Here is a 20,421-nt window from a genome sequence, read left to right as displayed (position 1 = left end):
TATTATTGCTGTTATGCTCAAAGGTCTTGGCTTGGTCTTTTTGGCAGCAGGGGTCCAACTTAGACTAGATGAATCCTTTTTTTCGACTAGGCTCTGTAAGAATGAAAGATAGAGTTTGCAAATCAGTGTTGTAATGTAGATAAAGAAAGCAGTATAGCCAGCGGTTTTATCAAAGGTTTGTAGACAAAGGAAATAAGAGAAACCCGATTAAACTGTTATTGTTTTGTTGTTGTTTTTGTTGTTTTTTGTTGTTTTTTGTTGTTTTTGTTGTTTTTGTTGTTGTTGTTGTTACGAATCCTACAACAGCTGGGCTTTTGTCAGTCTGTCAAATGCCATGTAGTGACACGTGCAGATTTACTAGACTGTGTTGTCAACAGGAGGTTACAGAAATGTAATATCCTTGGTTTTCAATGTTCGATCTCGGAGGGAGAAGTGAAGTTGATGTCATAATTTAAAGATGTGTAGTGGAACAGGTGAGGATTCTCTGTATCATATCCATGGTCAAACATGTGTGTGTGGAGGGGGGGGCGCTGGTTTAATAATGTTCAAGTGGAAGTTGAAATGCTCGGTTCGTAGTCGGAAGATAATGGCCTATTTCTTGCTCTGTAGGTGGTTGGTAGTGTCATTTCCTTTTATTGTAGTCCCATGTTTGTACTCTGCCTGTCTTTCTCAAGGCACATCTGCTCATCTAATATTGTTTGTTGTTGCTTTTAATTATTTGTTTTGCAGTGTTGTGTGAAGTTGGAATGTTGGGATGTTCTTGTCTAGATGTCCTTTTGGCAAGTGTGTCTGCTCTGTCATTTCCAGACGTGTTTCAGTGTTCGGGAATCCACTACATAACCAGGTTGACACCACAGAATGTTACCAAGTGGTGGGATTCAAACAGTATGTGTCAAATCATGGTTTAGATTATGGTCATTTTCTTTCTCATACAAGACTGACAGTGAGTCAGTGAAGTTCACAATGTGTAGTTCGGATGACAGATGTTTAATTGTGTTGATGGCGTAGGCTTCTTTTATTTTCCTTTTCCACAACTCACAGACAAAACCATTTGCCAATAATTTTGTCGTAGTGCTGTACTTATCTTGGCTAAGGGGCTTCTGGTTACAACTCTTTTGGCTATCTAATTTGCACAATAGTCGAAGGCTAAACCTGGTGTTTACAATTACTGATGTGATATATTTCTACGAACTTGACCAATACGCTGAAATTCCAGACCCCAGTTTGGTTATTTCTCTTTTGTCTTCCTATACAGTTTTTGATTGTTTCAGCTTCGAAAACTTACACTTTCGGTTGGTCAAGAGTTTCTTTTCAAGCCAAAGAGCTTTTATGCATCAAGTAGAACTTTGGTCCTACAAATAGACAAACCGAACAATCGAAAAGCAGGAATCTCTAATATCAAAAGACAGATATTGAGCAGATGAAGATATTCGCAAACAGGAAATAAAAGTGAGCGCTAATTGACGTAGTTCTTCAACGCACTAACACAGGCAGACAGGTTCTCAAAACTAAAGTTTCCGGCAAGACTATATAAACAGGCTGTATTCTGTGCCTTCCCTGTGTTCAGCCAACTGACATTGGGCAGCTCATTGTGTGAGACCTAAATATAATATAAGATAGAGTGTGTCGAGGTTTTAGTGACACCGACGCTCTGGCGGCCTCTTCGTCCCTCTTGTTTTATCATGGCTTCAACATTTCAAGAATTACTTCTGTGTTTGTGCCTTGCTATGATTATTACCGGCATCTTTGCGGACCAGCAATTTCAGTACGTTTTAGCCTTTCCAAAACATGTCAAACACGCCATTCCTTCATTGGCCATCTCACCCCTCTCACAGGACTTTGTTCAGAACATCGAGGTCACTGTAACAGCACCCGCACGTAAGACGGCATCAGGTGAAATACGGACTCAGGAATATTCACACAACTTTTCGTCCTCCTCAAACGAGCAATGGCTTCTGAACCTGGAGTATTTGGTTCATTTTGAAATGTCAGGCATAGGGAAGAGTCAAGGTATCATGGTTACTTCGACATCTCAGCTGGTCGTTCGGGCTAAAAGTTTGAAAGTCAGAATGGCTGAGGACTTTAAAAAAAGTGCTGGGGCCTTTAATGTAATGCCCACTACTCTATTATCTCATGAATACGTAGTGGTCACAGAATGTTCGTCTTCGTTTTGTTTTCTACTTGTCGTTAACCCCGATGGATCCAATGACGTCATAATTGAATTGAGCCTTCAACCAGCACAAAGAGAAATCATTTACAATAACGGAAGCACTGATATTATTTTGCATTCCGGTCAGGTTTTGCCTGAATCTTTAGGTCCATTAGATGTTTTGCAAATTTTGGGAAAACAGACTGACCTTACAGGTACATGGGTCAGGGCAGAGAGAAAAGTAGCTGTCATCACAGGAACAGATTTCAGCTGCGTGTGGATACAGCGGGATTTGTGTAGTACACTCGACATGGCAGTCGAGCAATTGCCCCCTGTGTGTTCTTTAGGGCAAAGCTACGTTTTTGCACCTTTTGTCAACTCCAGTATTAAATCGTTTGTTAAAATCGGATACACCAGTCCATCGACGACTGTTTTTGGTCTGGACAATGTTCTGATAAATGTGAACACGTCTCAAGATTTTCCCACATTTTTCACTTTTCAACTAAACGGAGACTCGATAGTTTATCTCTACGCTTCTGCACCTGTGTTAGTTCTACAGTATGTTGTGGCCTTGAAGCACACCACTTTCTTTGACTCATCAGTGACAGTTATATATCCTCTCTCCAAATGGAGAACTCATGCTGAAATATTACCTTTTGATGACATGAATCTAATAACGTTAATCGTTGCTTTGTGCAAGTGCATAAAAGAAATTAAGATTGGAGTATCTGTTGAAGAGTTCAAGACAAGAGCAAAACGTGAACATCGTTATTGTTCAAGACAAATGATCATTACCTCGAGCACAAAATTAAATAAAATTTTTGTAAACAGTGACGAATGTTTGTTCAGTGGTGTCGTTGTGGCTACTCACCGAGACAAAACGGGTTGGGCCGTTCCATTGGTAACCTTTCAACCCATTGATGACAACACAACATCTTGTGAGCTTCAGTTGACGAGTACAGAGGTACAGAAATCCAACATGAAGAGCCTCACAACAGCTGCGGGAACAACACAGGCGACACTCAAGTCTACTGAAGAAGACGTCACGGTTTCGAGTAGAATATCGGAAACATCTAACGATAACAACGGTCCAGCTTTTGAGGAAACGTCTAACGATAATAACAGTCTAACTGTTGAGGAAACATCTAACGATAATGGCGGTCTAACTGTTGGGGAATCATCTAACGATAATAACGATCTAACTATTTGGGAAACAACACAGGGGACACCCGAGGCTACTGAAAAAGACATTACGGTTTTGAGTAGAATACCGGAAGCATCCCACGATAATAACAGACAAACTGTTGAGCAAACATCTCCGGTGACACCAGAGTCTACTCGCGATAACATAAAGTTTTGGAGTAGAATATTGACAGTAGCCAAAGATGATAACAAAAATACTGTCGAGGAAATATCTCAGAGCCCGATTTCAAAGATCAGATTCATCTTGTGCCCATGTTCATGTCTTTCTGGATCTCAGAATTATCGAGATCTGCTAAATGAGACAATGCCATTCTTGTCCTCAAAGAGGGCAGCCATCCAGAGCTTTCTCCACGTTCCTAGGGCGAACCTCTCAAGAAGAGTGAGGAGTAAAATGTGCGCCATAGACCACAGGCCATCCAGTACTTCAATTGGTTTTGTCGTGTTTGGCTGCACGATTTTACCAATATTTGGAATTCTAATACTAAATGATTGTTACAAGGCTTTACGTTGGCTTCTCCGTAGATAGCTCAAAGACCACCCCTTCCCCCCAAATAAAGAAGAACAAAAAAATAAAGAACAAACAAACAACAAAGACAACAACAAAAAGCATACACACACACACACACACACACACACACACACACACACACACACACACACACACACACACACACACAGGGAAGAAATAGTTGCATGCTTCTATGTGAGTATTCGGATCTGCTAGGGTCAAAGAAATAAGTATGAAAAAGATGTGTTGTTTGCGTTTAAAATTAACATTTCGCTCAAAAAATCGTTTTTGTATTTCTCTTTTTATCTTTCCTCCTCAAAAGCTTTGAGTGGCGTAGTTTTAAGGTGTTGCCTAGATGTAGGTTTGTAGACATAATTTAACCCCCTCCATCGACCACAGACGTGGAAAGTGTGACAGGTGGTTCTATTGAGAAAAACAAAAAGAACAACAGAAAACACAGCCCCCCCCCCCACCCAAAAAAGAAAAAACACAACTTTTAACTCAAGCTACATCATAGTAATGCGTGATAGATCATGAATGAGTTCGTTTCCAGGGTTATAATAATGGTATATTGCAAACCCTAATCGACCTTATTTACCTAATCAATTCTGCCTGTCAGGGCCAACCCAGGCTCTAAGTGGACGATGGTATAAATTTGCAAGTTAAAATTATTTAGTTTCACGACGTATCAAACTTTTTCGAAAGCAATTCTCTGGATATCTTGATTAACAACTCCGAATAATCTTACGATTCTTTTAGAGCAGATAGTACTTTGGTTTCCAACCTCGTGGTCTTAGTAATACAAAACGGTCAAAAATGTCAGATAGAACTTTGTAATTTTAAAGTAATGATATTATGAGTTCCACAATATTAATTTTCTGGAAGCAGCAAAGAAGATCCTTGCAATTAAATTCAGAATACCTCACATCTAATAGACATTGATGGTTAGTCATTTTCTCAAGTGAATATCAACATGAATAAAAATTCTTTCGTATCATCATCATTGTGAGCTTTTCCGTCTTTCTTTGTAATTTGTGAGATAACAACAAAAAAATAATTGTGCACGTCCAAGTGATGACTGTTCGTGTATATACACACACACACACACACACATATATATATATATAGACATACACATATATATATATGTGTGTGTGTGTGTGTTTGTGAGTGTGTGTGTGTGTGTGTGTGTGTGTGTGTGTGTGTGTGTGTGTGTGTGTACGTGTTAATGCGTATATGTATATAAGTATGGGTGTGGTGTGTGTGTGTGTGTGTGTGTGTGTGTGTGTGTGTGTGTGTGTGTGTGTGTGTGTGTGTGTGTGTGTGTTTGTGTGTGTTTGTGTATGTTTATGATTGTGTTTGAGTTGGCGTGTGCAAGTATTCATTTACCATGTGATTGCAGAGTCCTCTTTGTGGACATACTAAAATCGTATGTTATCTTATCGTATCTTATCGTATCTTATCTTATCTTATCATATCTTCATAATATAGGTTTATTGTGCTTCTTTTTTAAACCTTTAAAGTGGAATTTTAGGTGAGTATTTCGCTATGAAATCGGAGGGGGGGGGGGTGATATATTTTGTTCTCCCAGACCCTTTCAGACTTTCAGGAAAAGAGTTATATTCCTGGCTGTAGACCGCAATCTGCACAAAAGAAAACCAATAAATAATCCCGGGAAAGACAATCATATAGAAATGGTCGTCATGACTCAAAATGAGTATTTTGCACATTTGAGAGGAATTGCTTCAGTGTTCAAGAGTTGGGGGCCTCAGGGAGTAATCATGAGTGTGCAGGCACAAGAGTTTCATGTGTTTTCAATATAGTATAAATAGCAAACAAAATTCAGAGGCGGCTCGTGGGGGTAAAAAGTGGACGGGCACAATTAATCTATCACATGATGAAGCTAGTCAAGGGCATAGTAAATGAGACGGTGTATAATTTTAGGGTCTTTGGGTTGGTGAGTGAGGACCTCGTGCTTTTATGTTCATTATTTTTACTTGTCGCTTTGATTTCAAGTAATAAATTTGTTTGTAGCTAAACATCAATTTCGTTCATCCTGTATTGGAACTGAACTCTCAAGTAATAACTTTCACCACTCCACTACAAAACGATTCAAAGGTACAACGCATAGGACGTTCACCTCCCTCAGGTTCACGGTCACAGAGTCACTTAAAATAGGCTAGTGGCAAGACAGACAATGAACCAATCTCAATTCACTTGAGCACTCCGCTGGATTGCTCCAGGGCTCACATAATATCGGCAAAGAAGAACGTACGGTCTATTGCGTCGGTGTCCTAGGGGTTAGGCTACCGGACTCGTAATCGTGAGGTTGCGGGGTCGGGGGTTCGAGCCATGGGCCAGACGTTGTGTCCTTGGGAAAGGCACTTTACACGAATTTTCCTCACTTCACCCTGGTGGAAATGAGTACCCGGCCATAGACAGCGAAAGATCTTGTCAGTATGTTAGTGTTTTAGCGCCTAGAAATGGCTGCTTGCACTGTATGCTTCCCAGGAAGTTGAGTTCGTTTCAGAATGCACTCAGGTCTGCTGGGGTAATAGTATAGATTGTGAAGCGCATAGAGCTTGCTGTTGAGCGGAGATTTGCGCTCTACAAATGCTATCTATTTTTAGACTGCCTACTGCGGGCTATTTTTCGGAACTGTTCGGCAGGAGCACATTTGAGATGTGCCGTCTTATTAATATTAATGTACCGCCAAACTCCCTACGAGTGTCGTCATCGCTTGGGTTATCCCCAAGAGCGATTTATTGGTCTTGGCAACCAAATTGTGGCAATAAGAAAAGTGGATATCCTGGATGAGCACAGTTGTTGCAGTAAATTCTGAATCGAAGGTTAAAGTTTATTTTTACCCAATTATGTTTGGAGGTTAAACAAAACACATAACAAGAACTAAGTCTATGTTTGCCAGTGGAACGTGTTTTGACAACTGATTCAAATCGATGGCGGGGGAACGAATTAACACCATTTAACCGGACTGTGAACTTCCGCTATACCGGAAGTTGCGTACTATTTCCTTCAGTGCGATTGGTTGTTTTGTTTGATATCCACAAATGGAAGTAGTGAATTTAACGTCACCCACTTCTCCCACTACCGTATCAAGGGCTACCATTATGTGTACGCTGTAATAAATCCCTCCTTTGATAGTTACAAAGTAACTTTATAGAGAAACTGGGCAAAACGGTAGACGACACGGCGGAATCAGGCGCTCGTCAGTTAGGGGGGCATATGGAGTTATCGGTATCATCTTAAAACCTGTCCATTTGCCTTGCGTTTGATGGATGAAACATCCATTTATCTTGAATAGAAGTCAAGATATTGGCGTTTGGAGGAGGTGGGGGTCGCCTGGTTTCAGAGGTAAAATTAGTGAGAAAATCCCCGCAAGTTTCATTATTTCCCCAGCTTTAGAGTCCGTGGAAACTGAAAATGTACATCTATTATGCCTTTATTCAACTTTTTTTTCTCAGGAAAATCAACACAGAAATGTGTTCTTTAATGGGCATGAAAGATGTTGAGCCAAATAGCAAAAATTCGATAAAACTTCCCAAACCTGTGGCAAAATGCCAGTTTCTTCGCTTTCATTATTTTGACGACAGCCTGATTTCTCCACGCTGCCTCACGATGTTGTCGAACTACGCTATGCTTCATTTCATTGCGTAGTTTTTTTCCGAGCTTTTGGCCAGTCCAGAGAATTTAAAAGAGAGGTATTGGGTACCCCCCCCCCTTGGTAAAAATAATCTTGGGGGTTTCGGGGGAGTGGGGCACCCTCCACCCCCTCTCCCTGTTACCCCCCATAGTTTGATATTTTGCAGTTATGTTTCAAGTTTTCTTGAAAACAATTTATTTGTAACAGTTTTAGTAGCCATAATTTGTGTGATCTGCTGCAAAAAGTAAAGCAGTTTGACCCCCAAAAGCATGCCAGTTGCCCTTGTCCCTAGTCAAATGTACCGAGGAGCGGCAAAGGAACAGCGGGACTAAGCTAGGTCTATATGCGCAGGTGACGAGCTTTCGTCGAGGAATACTGTCTTTACTATTACCCCACAAATATTTTACACCGCAAGATAATTCACTTCTCTCCTTGGGAAACTTTATAAAAATCCTCAAAATTGCCGAAGGCACCTCCAGGGAATTTGTGAACAGCTTACTATAGGAAAAATTAAAGGAAATTATATATCAGGGAAGCTTTGTTACCACGCTCTTCTCGCTGTTTCGTGCAACACAAATTTTAAGGTCGAATGTTATTATGCAATTAGGATGAATGTAGCAGCATGTGAAACAGCCTAATGTAAATTATTATTATATCAATAACATGGTAAGATCTCAATTTATTGACGCCACTGCCCACTTCTCTTTTATATTCGGACGTTTGAGTGAACAGTGGGACGGAAGACTTCATCGTGTTAATCCCAATACATTGTCCAAGGGTAGATGGTCAGAAAGTTTCCAGACTTTGAACTAGTCAGAAACATAGATCTAGTCTATAAAAGTTTTTTGAGTTTATGGAGACCAGTTACAATGCGATTTTGCAGTCCTGCAGTACGCAAAAAGTTACTAAGACTTATATAGTATTAAGACATGGGAACTGACGACCAACAATTGCAAATTGCTGACTTTTGTCGCGTTTTGTCTTCAGCAGAAAGGGGGAGGGGTGGACGATTGTTTTATTTAATTTCAACTGGGCATGAGAGGCCATAGTGCAGTAGTTGAAAAGAACTCATTTTAACGGAAGGCTGATCACAGTACGGAATTACTACAACGATAAAAATTGTTTTTCAAACTAAAGATCAGCTACTTTTTGTCTTGAAAAACGAAAGAGAGCGCCATAACAGCGACAGTAGCGCCAACTGAAAAACTTCGCGGATTTGACGCTTTTATACCTGAGTAAACCATGGTGCAGTTCAGGAGCTTAGATATCCACAATTTGAATTCGCAGTTCAGATTGATCTATTCTGTGATTCGAAATGTTCGGATTCGCAAATCAGAGAATTCGTAGATTTGGTCCCTGCAGTCTAAATTGTCAAAGGTGGCCACCCATTGTGGAAAAGAAAAGTCTTGGTCAATGTCACTAGAAAAAAATGTGGGGGGAGGGGGGGGGGCGAGTTAATAAAGTGGTCGTTTGTACAGGTGATTGTCTTGGAAAGGTGACCGTTAACGTTCGATAAATATTTAGCCCAAGAATTTGTCACTGGTTGCTTTTTCCTTTCCTCCGTTTATCTCGTTTTCTCTTCGTCGTGTCCTCTGTCTCCTGCTGAACCGTCCGCTCTCTTTCTGACTGACCCCGTTACCGCGGCGGGTTCCTCAGTTCCACACTGAAGTCTGATCACGCGTCACACATTCCACATACATCTGCGGTACTTTGAATCTCTCTCTCTCTCTCTCTCTCTCTCTCTCTCTCTCTCTCTCTCTCTCTCTCTCTCTCTCTCTCTCTCTCTCTCTCTCTCTCTCTCTCTCTCTCTCTCTCTCATAATAATAATAATAATAATAATAATAATAATAATAATAATAATAATAATAATAATAATAATAATAATATATATAATAATAATAATATTAATAATCATAATCATAATAATCTTAATCATAAGCATTATCATAATAATAGTCATAATAATAATAATAATAATAATAATAATAATAATAATAATAATAATAATAATAATAATAATAATAATAATAATAATAATAGTAATAATAATAATAATAATAAAAATAATAATAACAATAATATATTTATTTAATATATTATATTCGCATTGGAGGAGAGTGGTTGTTTGAAAAGGTGATTGCTTTCACAGGTAGCCCTTTATCTATCTATCTATCTATCTATCTATCTATCTATCTATCTATCTATCTATTTATCTATCTATCTATCTATCTATCTATCTATCTATCTATCTATCTATTCTATCTATCTATCTATCTATCTATCTATCTAGCTCAGTCTGGCTAGCTAGCTATCTACTCATATATACATAATATGTAGTGCATAATAATGTAAGCTCAATAGTAAATACAGCAGTGGTTATTGTATAACCATCTTCCCTAGACAATATAGAAAAATATAGCATTTCATTGGCACCCCAAGAGCCGCTTTAAAAAAAATGAGGTACGTGGTTCGTAATTTTAATATATCAGAAAAGGAAACAAGCTGCCTGCGTGCATTAAGCACGATAACGTGGAGCCAGAGCTAGAGCTTAGACGATCATGCATTGCCTTCGAACTCCACTTCAGGCACAACTAATCAATTGACGATAGTCTCCTTGTCACTATTATCCTTGGAATACTATATCTACTGAATAAGAAAATAAAGGATAAAAATGATAAATTCATCTTTATTGATCATTTCGGGAAATTTGTTATATAATTAGGTACATAAATACACAAATACATATAAGCATGAATAACACGCAACATTACAAAGAGACAATTCACACATAATTACCGTTGCTGGTCGCCGCTGTGCAGCACCCTGTTTTAAAGCGATGGTCACCGTGTCTTGCAAAAGGACTCTTCCCAGTAACTGTCCACCTAAATGCAATTTCATCAACACATGTTTGACGAAACTATGAGCCTGAGCTAACTGACAAATCTGCCACTGGAGGACCCCCCCCCCCTTCCCCAATCCCCTCCTCCTTTTTCTCATAACTGCTTTAGGGATTCCCGGAAACTTTTACCAACGCAGTTTTGAACTTATACTGAGCGCCGGACGCTCATAATATCTTAAACAGTGGGATAATAGAGGACTGATTTCATTCTAGAGTGTTTTATAACAATGTTAACTATCGAAACCTACATTTTTGTAAATTCTTAAGTTCTAAATTGTGAAAATATGGCAAACTTGTGCTCTTAGGGGTACTGAATGCTGCCTTCATTTTAAATTTTGAGTCCTATAGAGTCAGTGGTTTCTTACGAAAAGTTTCGCTAATGTCGACTCCACCAGAATTATATGCATGTATATAACAGGTTTAAATTTACACAGAATATCAAACACATCTGCATGCAGGCGGTGTTATTTCTTTTTCGGTAAAGGTCTAGATGGGGTCTTCCTTCTTAATAAACAAAAATCGTCTTTCGTGCATGACGTCATAGCTGCCCCAATATTGGTTGCACTGATAGTGGAAACACCAGGCGAGCATAATAGGTCAAATAGGTCAGGAAAAAGATCTCATCTGTGCCGTTGTCACTTCTTCTGTGAGTCCCTCCCCCCCCCCCCCCCCCCCCCAAATAAAAAAAAACGTTTCTGCTTGGCGGTTTGCGATAAACCACTGCACTAAATTGAAAAGGAATCACATCTGCAGTGTGCGCGTAAGTGGAGAGGAGGCGGGCCAGATCGATGTGTAGAAAACACCAACAAATCAGCCACCTGCCGGCAACCCCGCCTGGTGCCTGAGCTTTTGACTAATATCTGTGTATCTAGGATTTCGTCGTAAATGTTCATCAGTTATGAAATCACAAAGATACATGATGATGACAAACACATAGACTACATCTGTACTGTCTACGACAATGGGTTCGTAGTGATTTAGGATTGTGTGTGTTTTATTATTACACTGGAACTCGTGACCTGACAAATGCTTTCGCACTGTGGAGTTCGAAGTAATAAGGAACCAGTTATAAAGACAAACTAACAGTTGGTGTGATAACGAACAAACTCTCGTGCTGATCATCGTTTTCCGCGTCAAAAGGCTCATTGTGATTTAGTGACTCGCGCTTCTGTAACTAGGTGGTTAAAATTGAAAAAAGACTTGAGGTATGCTCGTAGCCTCACCAATACTTGATGAGATAACAAATAGATACACCTGATCCCCGTTGTCTACTATTAGAAGCTCATAGCCATTCAGAATTGTGCATGTATACGGTAGGAACTGTGAGCCAAATCATTCTCCTGCCTGGAACCTGGGCATAAGACTTAAATTGGGGATTCTTTATTTTTAGTTTAGTTTTGGTAAGTGCTTAATGGCACTTGCACAACAATTAGGTCATATAAGAGCCAAACAATTAACTGTGTTGCTAGAGAGAGTAACTTACAAAGAAAAGCAGTTGTAGAGATAATGGAGACAGATGCTTGATATGAAAGAAGGAGAAAATCGCACCACATTGCCCACCAACGACCTACGCCTACGCTTGTGTTACTTAACTGTCGGAAGTCAAAAGACACCTGTTATGCAGACGCTAATGCTTGGTTTGGTTACGAATAACTAGACAAGAACCATATAGTATGCGGCAGTACGCTCACCGTAGCTAAGAATAATAATGTTATAGATCCAGAGTCTATTGCAACATTGGATGCGTCATCCACACCAGACGTAGCATGGATCTTGAAAGAAGTTCTTTTCACAATCCTTTTATTATAATGGGCTCTACATCTGGAGGATTACATTGGTGTTTGTGCTTTGCAGCGATTATTTCAGGCATCTTTGGTGAGACGCAAATCCAGTACGTTCTAGCGTTCCCAAAACATGTCAAACACGCCGTTGCTTCATTGGCCATCTCGCCTCTCTCACAGGACTTTGTTCAGAACGTCGAGGTCACTGTAACAGCACCCGCACGTAAGACTTCATCAGGTGAAATACAGACTCAGAAATATTCACACAACTTTACGTCCGTCTCAAACGAGCAATGGCTGCTTAATCTGGAGCATTTGGTTCATTTCAAGAAAACTGGCATAGGGAAAAAACAGGGAATCATAGTGAACTCCACCTCTCAGGTTGTCGTCCAGGCAAGAAGTTTGAAACTTGAAATACATGAATCTACCAGCAAAAGTGCTGGAGCGTTCAATGTCATGCCCGTCAGTTTGCTATCCTGTGAATATTTAGTGGTCACCGAAAGTGTACATTTGTCTTCTTTCCTTCTCGTCGTGAACTCAGAAGGATTCAATGATGTCACTATCGAGTTTGCCTTCGAACCCGCTGAGAGTACTATCACTTACAAAAAGACAACAATTTTCTATTCTGGGCAGTATTTACGAGAGTCTCTGGAGCCTTTAGATGTTCTGCAAATCTTGGGTGAAGGAGCTGACCTAACAGGTACTTGGGTCAGGGCAGAGAGCCCTGTAGCTGTCATCGCTGGAGCGAATTTTGACTGTGTTTTTATAAGGACTGTCCCGTGCAATTATAAAGATATGATGATAGAGCAATTGCCTCCTGTGTCTGCTTTAGGGCAAGACTATGTTTTAGCACCTTTTCGTAATGACGATAAAGATTCTCTCATCAAAATTGCGTACGTCTCTCCGTCTACAACTCTTTCCGGTCTGGAGCATATCGAGATGAAAGAAAACACTTCTAAAAATACTTCTACATTTTTCTCATTTCAGTTAGGAGACACAGTTACGTACCTGCACGCCACTGGTCCTATCTTAGTTCTACAGTATTTTATGCCACTCTTAAATGGAACAGGTAAAAGCCATTTTGATTCGTCCTGTGCAGTGCTATATCCTATACCTGAGTGGAGCACTCATTCAGAGATTGCTATGTTTGATGACACAAATGTCCACATTTTGATTACAGCGCTATGCGAATGTATAATAGAAATTAATGTAAGTGTGCCTATTGGAAAAGTGTACACATCATCTGAACCGCTTGAAGTGCTAGAGACTCATCGCTATTGCTCTAGAGAATTTTTCATCACTACAATTACAACTGGGAATAAAATCAAAGTGAATGGTGAGCGTTGTTCTTTCAGTGGTTCCATGTTTAGTGCTGATAACGCTGTCCTCGGCTGGGCTGTTTCACTTCCAACTTACAAATCTTCTGACGCTAACACTGAGTCGTGTGAGCGTCATTTGACGAGTACAGAGGTGACGACGTCTCGCGACAATCATACACAGACTTTAGAGGAAACGTCTCAAGTCCCAGTTTCAAAACGTCCAGGGAATTTGTGCCCGTGCACATGTCTCCTTGACTCTAAGAATTTTCAGGACTTACTAAATGAAACAGTCTTGTCCTCGAAGATTGCCATCATCCAGAGGTCTCTCCACGTACCTAAAGCGAACCTCTCCAGAAAACTTAGGAGTAAAACATCCGCTATAGACCCCAGACCGTCCTGCACTTCAGTTGGTTTTGTCGTGTTTGCCTGCACGTTTTTGCCAGTGTTTGGGATTCTAGTTTTTGATGATTTCTATAGGATATGGCAATTTCTTGTCCACAGAAAGACGAAATAACATTGGAACAGAACATGCACACCAAAGAAGTTGATAGGCATGCCTTCATTTGTTTCAAAGGGTTCGTAAGACGTTCCACTGTAATTTTGTTCGTTGAAGAACGATGAAGGACGCAGTTTTGTAAGATTCATGCGTCTTTGTTCAGGTAGCATTGGTTATCAACTATGTGAGTACCTCTGCACATAAGAATGGATACAGTAGCGATGACACAGAAGGAATCATTTAGCCAAAAAATAAATCATTTAATTAGGATGGGGTGGGAGAGGAATCTGCAGTATTAACATATATTAAAGAAAGTATCTATAGTATGAACGTAATAAAGATTTCTGGTATATTAACACAATGAAAGATTCATCTTGTATAGGTATATAGTGGACGGTATTGGAAGCAAGAACACAATAATATTGGGATTTTGTTATGGCAATAACACAGTTTAAGTTTTTGGAACTGGAAAATGTTCGGAAGAATTAGCACAATTAGTTGATCAAAAAGGAAAAATGAACGCAATTTTTGTACCGTTAACACTGATGAAGGTATCATGAAAGATTTCAGTAGCATTAACTAATATGTTGTATTTATTAACTCATTGAAAGACATTAAAAAATTTAGTACATTGTGTTTGCTTTTTAAGAATTAACACAGTTTTTGTAGCATTAACGCGAAAGAAAGTGTTGGTAAAACATTACCACAACGGGGGTATCAGAAGCATTGATATTACTGGGGAGTTTTTGCAGAATAAATGCAGTTGAAGGTTTTGTTACCCCAAAACAACTGAGTGTTTCTACATCATAACAATTTAAAGATTGGTCTCATTGGCCACACCAGAAGGCACAATTCAGCTCAATTCTATTTTCTTCGTTTTGTCGTTAAGAAGTTTCAAAAATTCTCCTCAGCCAAATCATGGGTCATCGTTAGACATTGACAATTATTTACTACATAGGGATTAACACAGTTTTTGTGACTGGCAATTTCAGTAGCACCAACATAGAGGATGATATTCTGAGCATTAATGCAAAAGGAAGGTTTCAGAAGCATTAACACATAGTAAGATATTTAAAGCATTAACACAGATTAAAATAATTAATTCAGCATTAACAAAGGGCATGGTATTTATAGCATTAACGCATGATAAGGTATTTGTAAAATTAACACTGGCTAATGTATTTGTAGCATAAACAGAGGCTACGATATTTGTAGCATTAACACAGTGGACGATTTAAGTAGTATTGACTCACTGTAAGGATTTAGAAGCATTGGGACAATGTGGGGAGCTTATGTAGAAATAACAACAGCTAAAGGTTTTGTATGAAAGTTTCCTTAGCATTGATAAAACGGATAGTAGTTGTAGCTTTACCATGAGGAACGAAATACAGTCGAATCTGCCTTAACGTCACCCCTTCCACAGGTTACTGTACGAACCTCCACTGTTTAGTAACGCCATTACTTTTTCCTTCTAAATTTAACCTGTCCACAGCGGTCCTTGTCCAACACAGCCACGTTCAGTCATTTTTGAGACAAGTCGGTCTCAGAAAGTGCTCATAGCGGTCACTTGCTACAAAGGTTTTCGCTAACCTGTCCTCAGGAAGAATGTCTTCGTTCAAGGAATGTGAGGAAGTTCGTATGATAGAAAGCAACATTGATGGAAATGAACTAGAGAGATTTTTTTAAAATAATAAATGTCAGCTTTTAAACAACCAAGTCTTGTAAGGGACCATAAGTCAGACCATGTCCACAGCGAACTTTTTGTCTATGTCCGTTACTTTTCTCTGTGATCTTGAGTGAGCGTTATGAGCAGGTTTGGGTGTATGTAGCTTTAAAATAATTATAATGGGATGGCACTATGGATCAGACTGTAGTCGGAGCTACGTCTTGCAGGAGTAGAAAACGGCGAGTCGGACTTCCAAAAAAAAAAAAAAAGTAATAGGTGTTTTTAGGCTGCGATCGACACAGTTTAGAACATTTAGGAAGCGGGCTTCGACCCTGTCTTCCAGCCAGGACCAACATGGACTGAGAGGGATACTGAACTGTTGTCGTCATGATGCGTAAAGGCATGGGGGAGGGGGGGGGGGGGTAACTTTCCTTTTATCAATTATTTCAGGAAGGAAAAGTAAATGTCATACTGCAAGTAGATTTGAATCTAGAGGGTTTATGTTTATTAAAGGGGGGGGGGCTACACCCGAAGGCTATCTCGCTCATTACACTGAACTGAATTTTACCAAATTTTACAAATATAACAAGCATAGTAAGGAGTTTTAAAATCCGCAATCAAATTTGAGATACAAGTTTCGTTTCCATGGATACGGCGGCCATATTGGATTTTGTTGACATGTCATACGTAATGAATACCACACTTACTGCTAAAGGAAATTGTTTTTTTGTGGGTTTTTTTGCATGCGTGTTCACCAACATTAGTTCTAAATATTTTTTCTTTTGTTTTTTTCCTAAACGAATTAGAACATTTTTAATGAATTTTTTCCTGAGGTAGTATTCAAGTTTGCAAAAAATCCGAGGAAATTCACACTCAAGATGCCCCCAACAAAAATCTATTCCGTATATCAAATATTCAACAGACAAATTCTAGTATTACATCTTCTCTTCATTCTGTGGAAATTTCAAGAAGATTGGGGGAAAAGCGGTGGAGTTATTCAAAAAAGTACAGAGAAAAGTAGCGTTTTGAGAAAACGGCCGATAAAGAAAAATAAAATATTGAATTTATTAGGAATTTTGGTGACAAACATGCCCGGTATGGGAAGGAATGAGGTTTTGGGGGTTCTTAAGTGATGAAATAGTTGTAGGAGAGGGTGAGGAAGCTAAAAATGCCTACAACTCAAATTCCATAATTTTGAGCCGAATCGGGACTTTGGGGGTGTAGCCCCCCCCCCCCCCCCCCCAAGCACGTTACCAGCTAACCACCGTATTATACACCAGCAAATTTTAGTGACTAATGATATAGGTTCCATCCATGCTCCTGAGATGATCATGAAGATCAGAGTATACTATATGTGTGTGCCTGGAGAAAGGTCCAAGTTGTCGGCAAAGTTATTTTTTAGCAAAGAGGTGAAAAGGCCATCAAAAAGTCGTACCTGGTCCCAAATTTAGTTTCACCATACCTTTAACCATTTTTAATACCATTTTTAAAAGATTTTATAATATTTTGAGATGAAATATTTGTTTCTAATTTTTGCTACACGTTGTACTTCGCCAAAGCTAGAAATTGGGTTTTTCTCTAAACTGTTTTTACGCCTTGTGTCACAAAATGTGGCACATCTTTGAAACTACTCAAGATATTTGAACCTTTAAAAATCAGCATACTTAGCCTTGAATTGGCTAGCTACAAGAATGTGCCTGTATTTCAATATTCAAAGTTCCCGACATTTAGGACCTTTCTCCTGCCACACACACACACACACACACACACACACACACACACACACACACACACACACACACACACACACACACACACACACACACACACATGGGAGATCGCTTATAAGTCCACGAGGAATTTTCTTTTCAGGAGAGAGAAAAAAAATTGTTTTTCTTTTGAAAAATGTTTGGGGTTTGTTTTTTTAAGAGAGAGAGAATGTACATTTATCATGCATCTTTCTAATGTACTTTTTTCTTAAAATTAGAACTTGAAACTCTGAAAAATATTTCTTGAGCCTATGCAACTGATGACACAGATTTAGAAACTGTCAGTTTGTTTTATTTTTCAGTTCAACATTTTGGGTTTCATATTTTATTATCTGGACGGCTGGCTGACGTTGCGAGTTATTGGGTATTGTTCATGAGATTGAATAAAATGTGACTTTTACTACAGAAAGCAGGTTACGAAAGTGTATTATTAACTCTGTGTTTGTGAACGTGAGTGTGTGTGCATGTGTGTGTGTGCGTGTATGTACGTGTGTGTACGTGTGTGTACATGTGAGTGTGTATGTGTGTGTACATGTGAGTGTGTATGTGTGTGTACGTGTGTGTACGTGTGTATGTGTGTATGTATGTGTGTATGTGTGTAAGTGTGTGTATGTGTGTTTACAGGTGTGTATGTGTGTTGTGTATGTGTAATGTGTGTGTACATGTGTGTGTGTATATGTATGTGCCTGCGTGTGTGTGTGTGTGTGTGTGTGTGTGTGTGTGTGTGTGTGTGTGTGTGTGTGCGTGCGTGAGCGCGTGTGTGTGTGAATATAAGTGTACATGAAATGCATTTGGATTAATATGTGGGGGGGGGGGAGGTTCTTATAAACCCTCAAAATTCTGTCATTGTCCTTCCCCGCTGCTCTCTTTGCTCTAGCCACGTTGTTTTGCCAGCAGCTTTTTACCAAAATGAATCAGGTTGCCTTCTTTGTCTTTCACGGTCTTTAGAGACTTGTTTAATAATATCCAAGATGGTGCGCTCTGGCGTGATTCCGGTTTACCATTGAGCGCACCATATGACTCTAGGCATTTTTAAAAAAATGGGTAAGTGTTTTACAGCGCTTGCAACTGCATAAGGCCATATGAGCGCGCAGGGCACAATACACATTTACAGTTGGTAGGAAAGTTTAAATTTTGCCCAGGTGATGGCCGAAGCCTATTCTTGACGATTTTAAGACTACCAGGGGATCTTTAGCGTGCGCATTGTGCCCACGGGACCTCTGAAATCTTTGACCCTTACTCGAGAAGTTTAGATGTAGACATTTTCTACCAGAAGATCAGCGGTGTGGCAGAAAGACAGCAGTAAGGAGGAGCCAAGGAGTAGCAGTAGAAAGGTAGCAGAAAGAGTCAGGAGCCCAGAGGAGGGGGCAAAGGAGGTGAGGGGGTGGAGGCAGAAAAGAGAATGAGAAAGCAGACGACAGAATATTGCTAAAGAGCGGCAAAGGAGGTGAAAGGAGACCATTTTAGAGAAGTATTTTGTTCTTTCGCTACTCAGATTCGAACCCTAGACCGTTGAATGAGAGGCGAACATCTTAACCTCTAGGCCACGAGAGCCCCCTAGGGCTCTCTGGAACCAAATGAAGGTCATGGAGAGAGAGATTACGCGTCCACTCGACTAGCCTTTAAAAAGAATGCTATTTTTTGCTATTTGTGCGATCATGGTGCGTACCAGTGCAACGAAGTTTTTATACTGAGTAAAGAACGATATTACAATTGAAGACTACGCAGGACTATTTAGCAAGTGCTAACAGATTGTGCAAAGCCAGGCTGTTTATACCCAGGAAAAACAATTTATACAAAAGGCAGCCTACTGCAGATCTTGCGTAATAATGCCCACGTATAATTTAAATCTGGGCTCAGCTCGATCATGCACCAATGGAACTGACATTGTTGCATTGGGTATTGTTTGATTTGTTTTGTACCGAGTTTTCAATGGCACTGTTTGATCTTTCTTTTGTACCGAGATTTCAATGGCACTGCTCGGTTTTTTGTTTTGCATCATTCTTTTAACGGTGCTGGGATTTTTTGTTTTTGTTTTGTTTTTGTTTCTTTGTTGTTGGTGGTGATGTTATTATTGTTATTGTTTTTGTTGTTGTTGTTGTTGTTGCAGTTGTTGTTGTTGTTGTTGTTGTTGTTCTTGTTGTTGTTGTTGTTGTTGTTCTTGTTGCTGCTGCTGTTGATGCTGTTGTGGTTGCTGTTGCTGTTGTTGTTTTTGTCATTGTGGTGAGGTTTTAAATGGCGTTGTATGATTGTTCTTTTGAACCGAGGCCATATCTCTTTCATTATCCCCCTAAAGGTTTCTCCTAGCCAAGCTGCTTTTATCTTTTCTCTACCCGAAGAAGGGAATCCAATGATAATAACGGTAATATTCATAACAGTAATAATAAAATGTGGAGAAGAAGAAGAGGAAGGAGAGTTAGCCAGGGTAGTGAGAGGTATTATTTATTGCCCTGCTTGGAAAAACGTGTAGATTTTTAAAAAATTGTCTCCTTGAAGGAGGCAAAAATGGACGCTGGCTACAAAAAGTTTGAGAAGCACTGGTTTGGAAAACATGATGTGTAAGTCGGATGCCCGCATCGTCCCCTTGAAATTTCAATTCTATGAATTCTGTCCAAGTAAGAACAATTAAATAAAATATTACTCTGGTGGCGCCAGTACAGTATAATTTCCTGTTCTTCTTTCTCTATTCGTAAAACATTCGCTTTATCACGCGACTAAGAATAAATGCAGTGGTGACATGTTCTGCCGAAGAAAGATCAGCCATTACACCATTCAAGTTTTTGGGTAAGAGACTCGGGTTCGATGCGCGTATGGGTAGAATGTTTATTGAGTATTTGTAGTTTTTCTGCTGAGATGTTGTATCCCTTTCCCCCTGGTTTGCCCTTGCATGCAGGGTCCTAACCCACTTCCTAAATTATCTAAGTTGCGAGCATGGAGGCGTAAAATTATCTACTTAATTATTAAATAATA

At 39.6% G+C, this 20,421-nt stretch overlaps 2 protein-coding genes across 2 annotated transcripts; both read left to right on the top strand.

The window, feature by feature from the left end:
• Positions 1–1,136: 1,136 nt before the first annotated feature.
• LOC106011384 lies at positions 1,137–3,933 on the top strand. Its single transcript, XM_013080781.1, has one exon. It carries the CDS (start codon positions 1,683–1,685, stop codon positions 3,876–3,878), a length of 2,196 nt encoding a protein of 731 aa, XP_012936235.1. The 5' UTR covers positions 1,137–1,682; the 3' UTR covers positions 3,879–3,933.
• A 5,879-nt stretch (positions 3,934–9,812) lies between these two features.
• Positions 9,813–15,914, top strand: LOC118477442. Its single transcript, XM_035968947.1, has one exon. It carries the CDS (start codon positions 12,187–12,189, stop codon positions 14,032–14,034), a length of 1,848 nt encoding a protein of 615 aa, XP_035824840.1. The 5' UTR covers positions 9,813–12,186; the 3' UTR covers positions 14,035–15,914.
• The last annotated feature ends 4,507 nt before the right edge of the window (positions 15,915–20,421 follow it).

Source organism: Aplysia californica, unplaced genomic scaffold, assembly GCF_000002075.1.
Source record: "Aplysia californica isolate F4 #8 unplaced genomic scaffold, AplCal3.0 scaffold00099, whole genome shotgun sequence".
In the NCBI taxonomy this organism is placed as follows: Eukaryota; Metazoa; Mollusca; class Gastropoda; order Aplysiida; family Aplysiidae; genus Aplysia; species Aplysia californica.
Note: the sequence above shows the minus strand (reverse complement) of the source record. Positions and strands in the feature narration are given on the sequence as shown.

Bases quoted from the DNA above. Each gene is read 5' to 3' on its own strand.
- LOC106011384 (XM_013080781.1), top strand. From the start codon at position 1,683: ATGGCTTCAACATTTCAAGAATTACTTCTGTGTTTGTGCCTTGCTATG.
- LOC118477442 (XM_035968947.1), top strand. From the start codon at position 12,187: ATGGATCTTGAAAGAAGTTCTTTTCACAATCCTTTTATTATAATGGGC.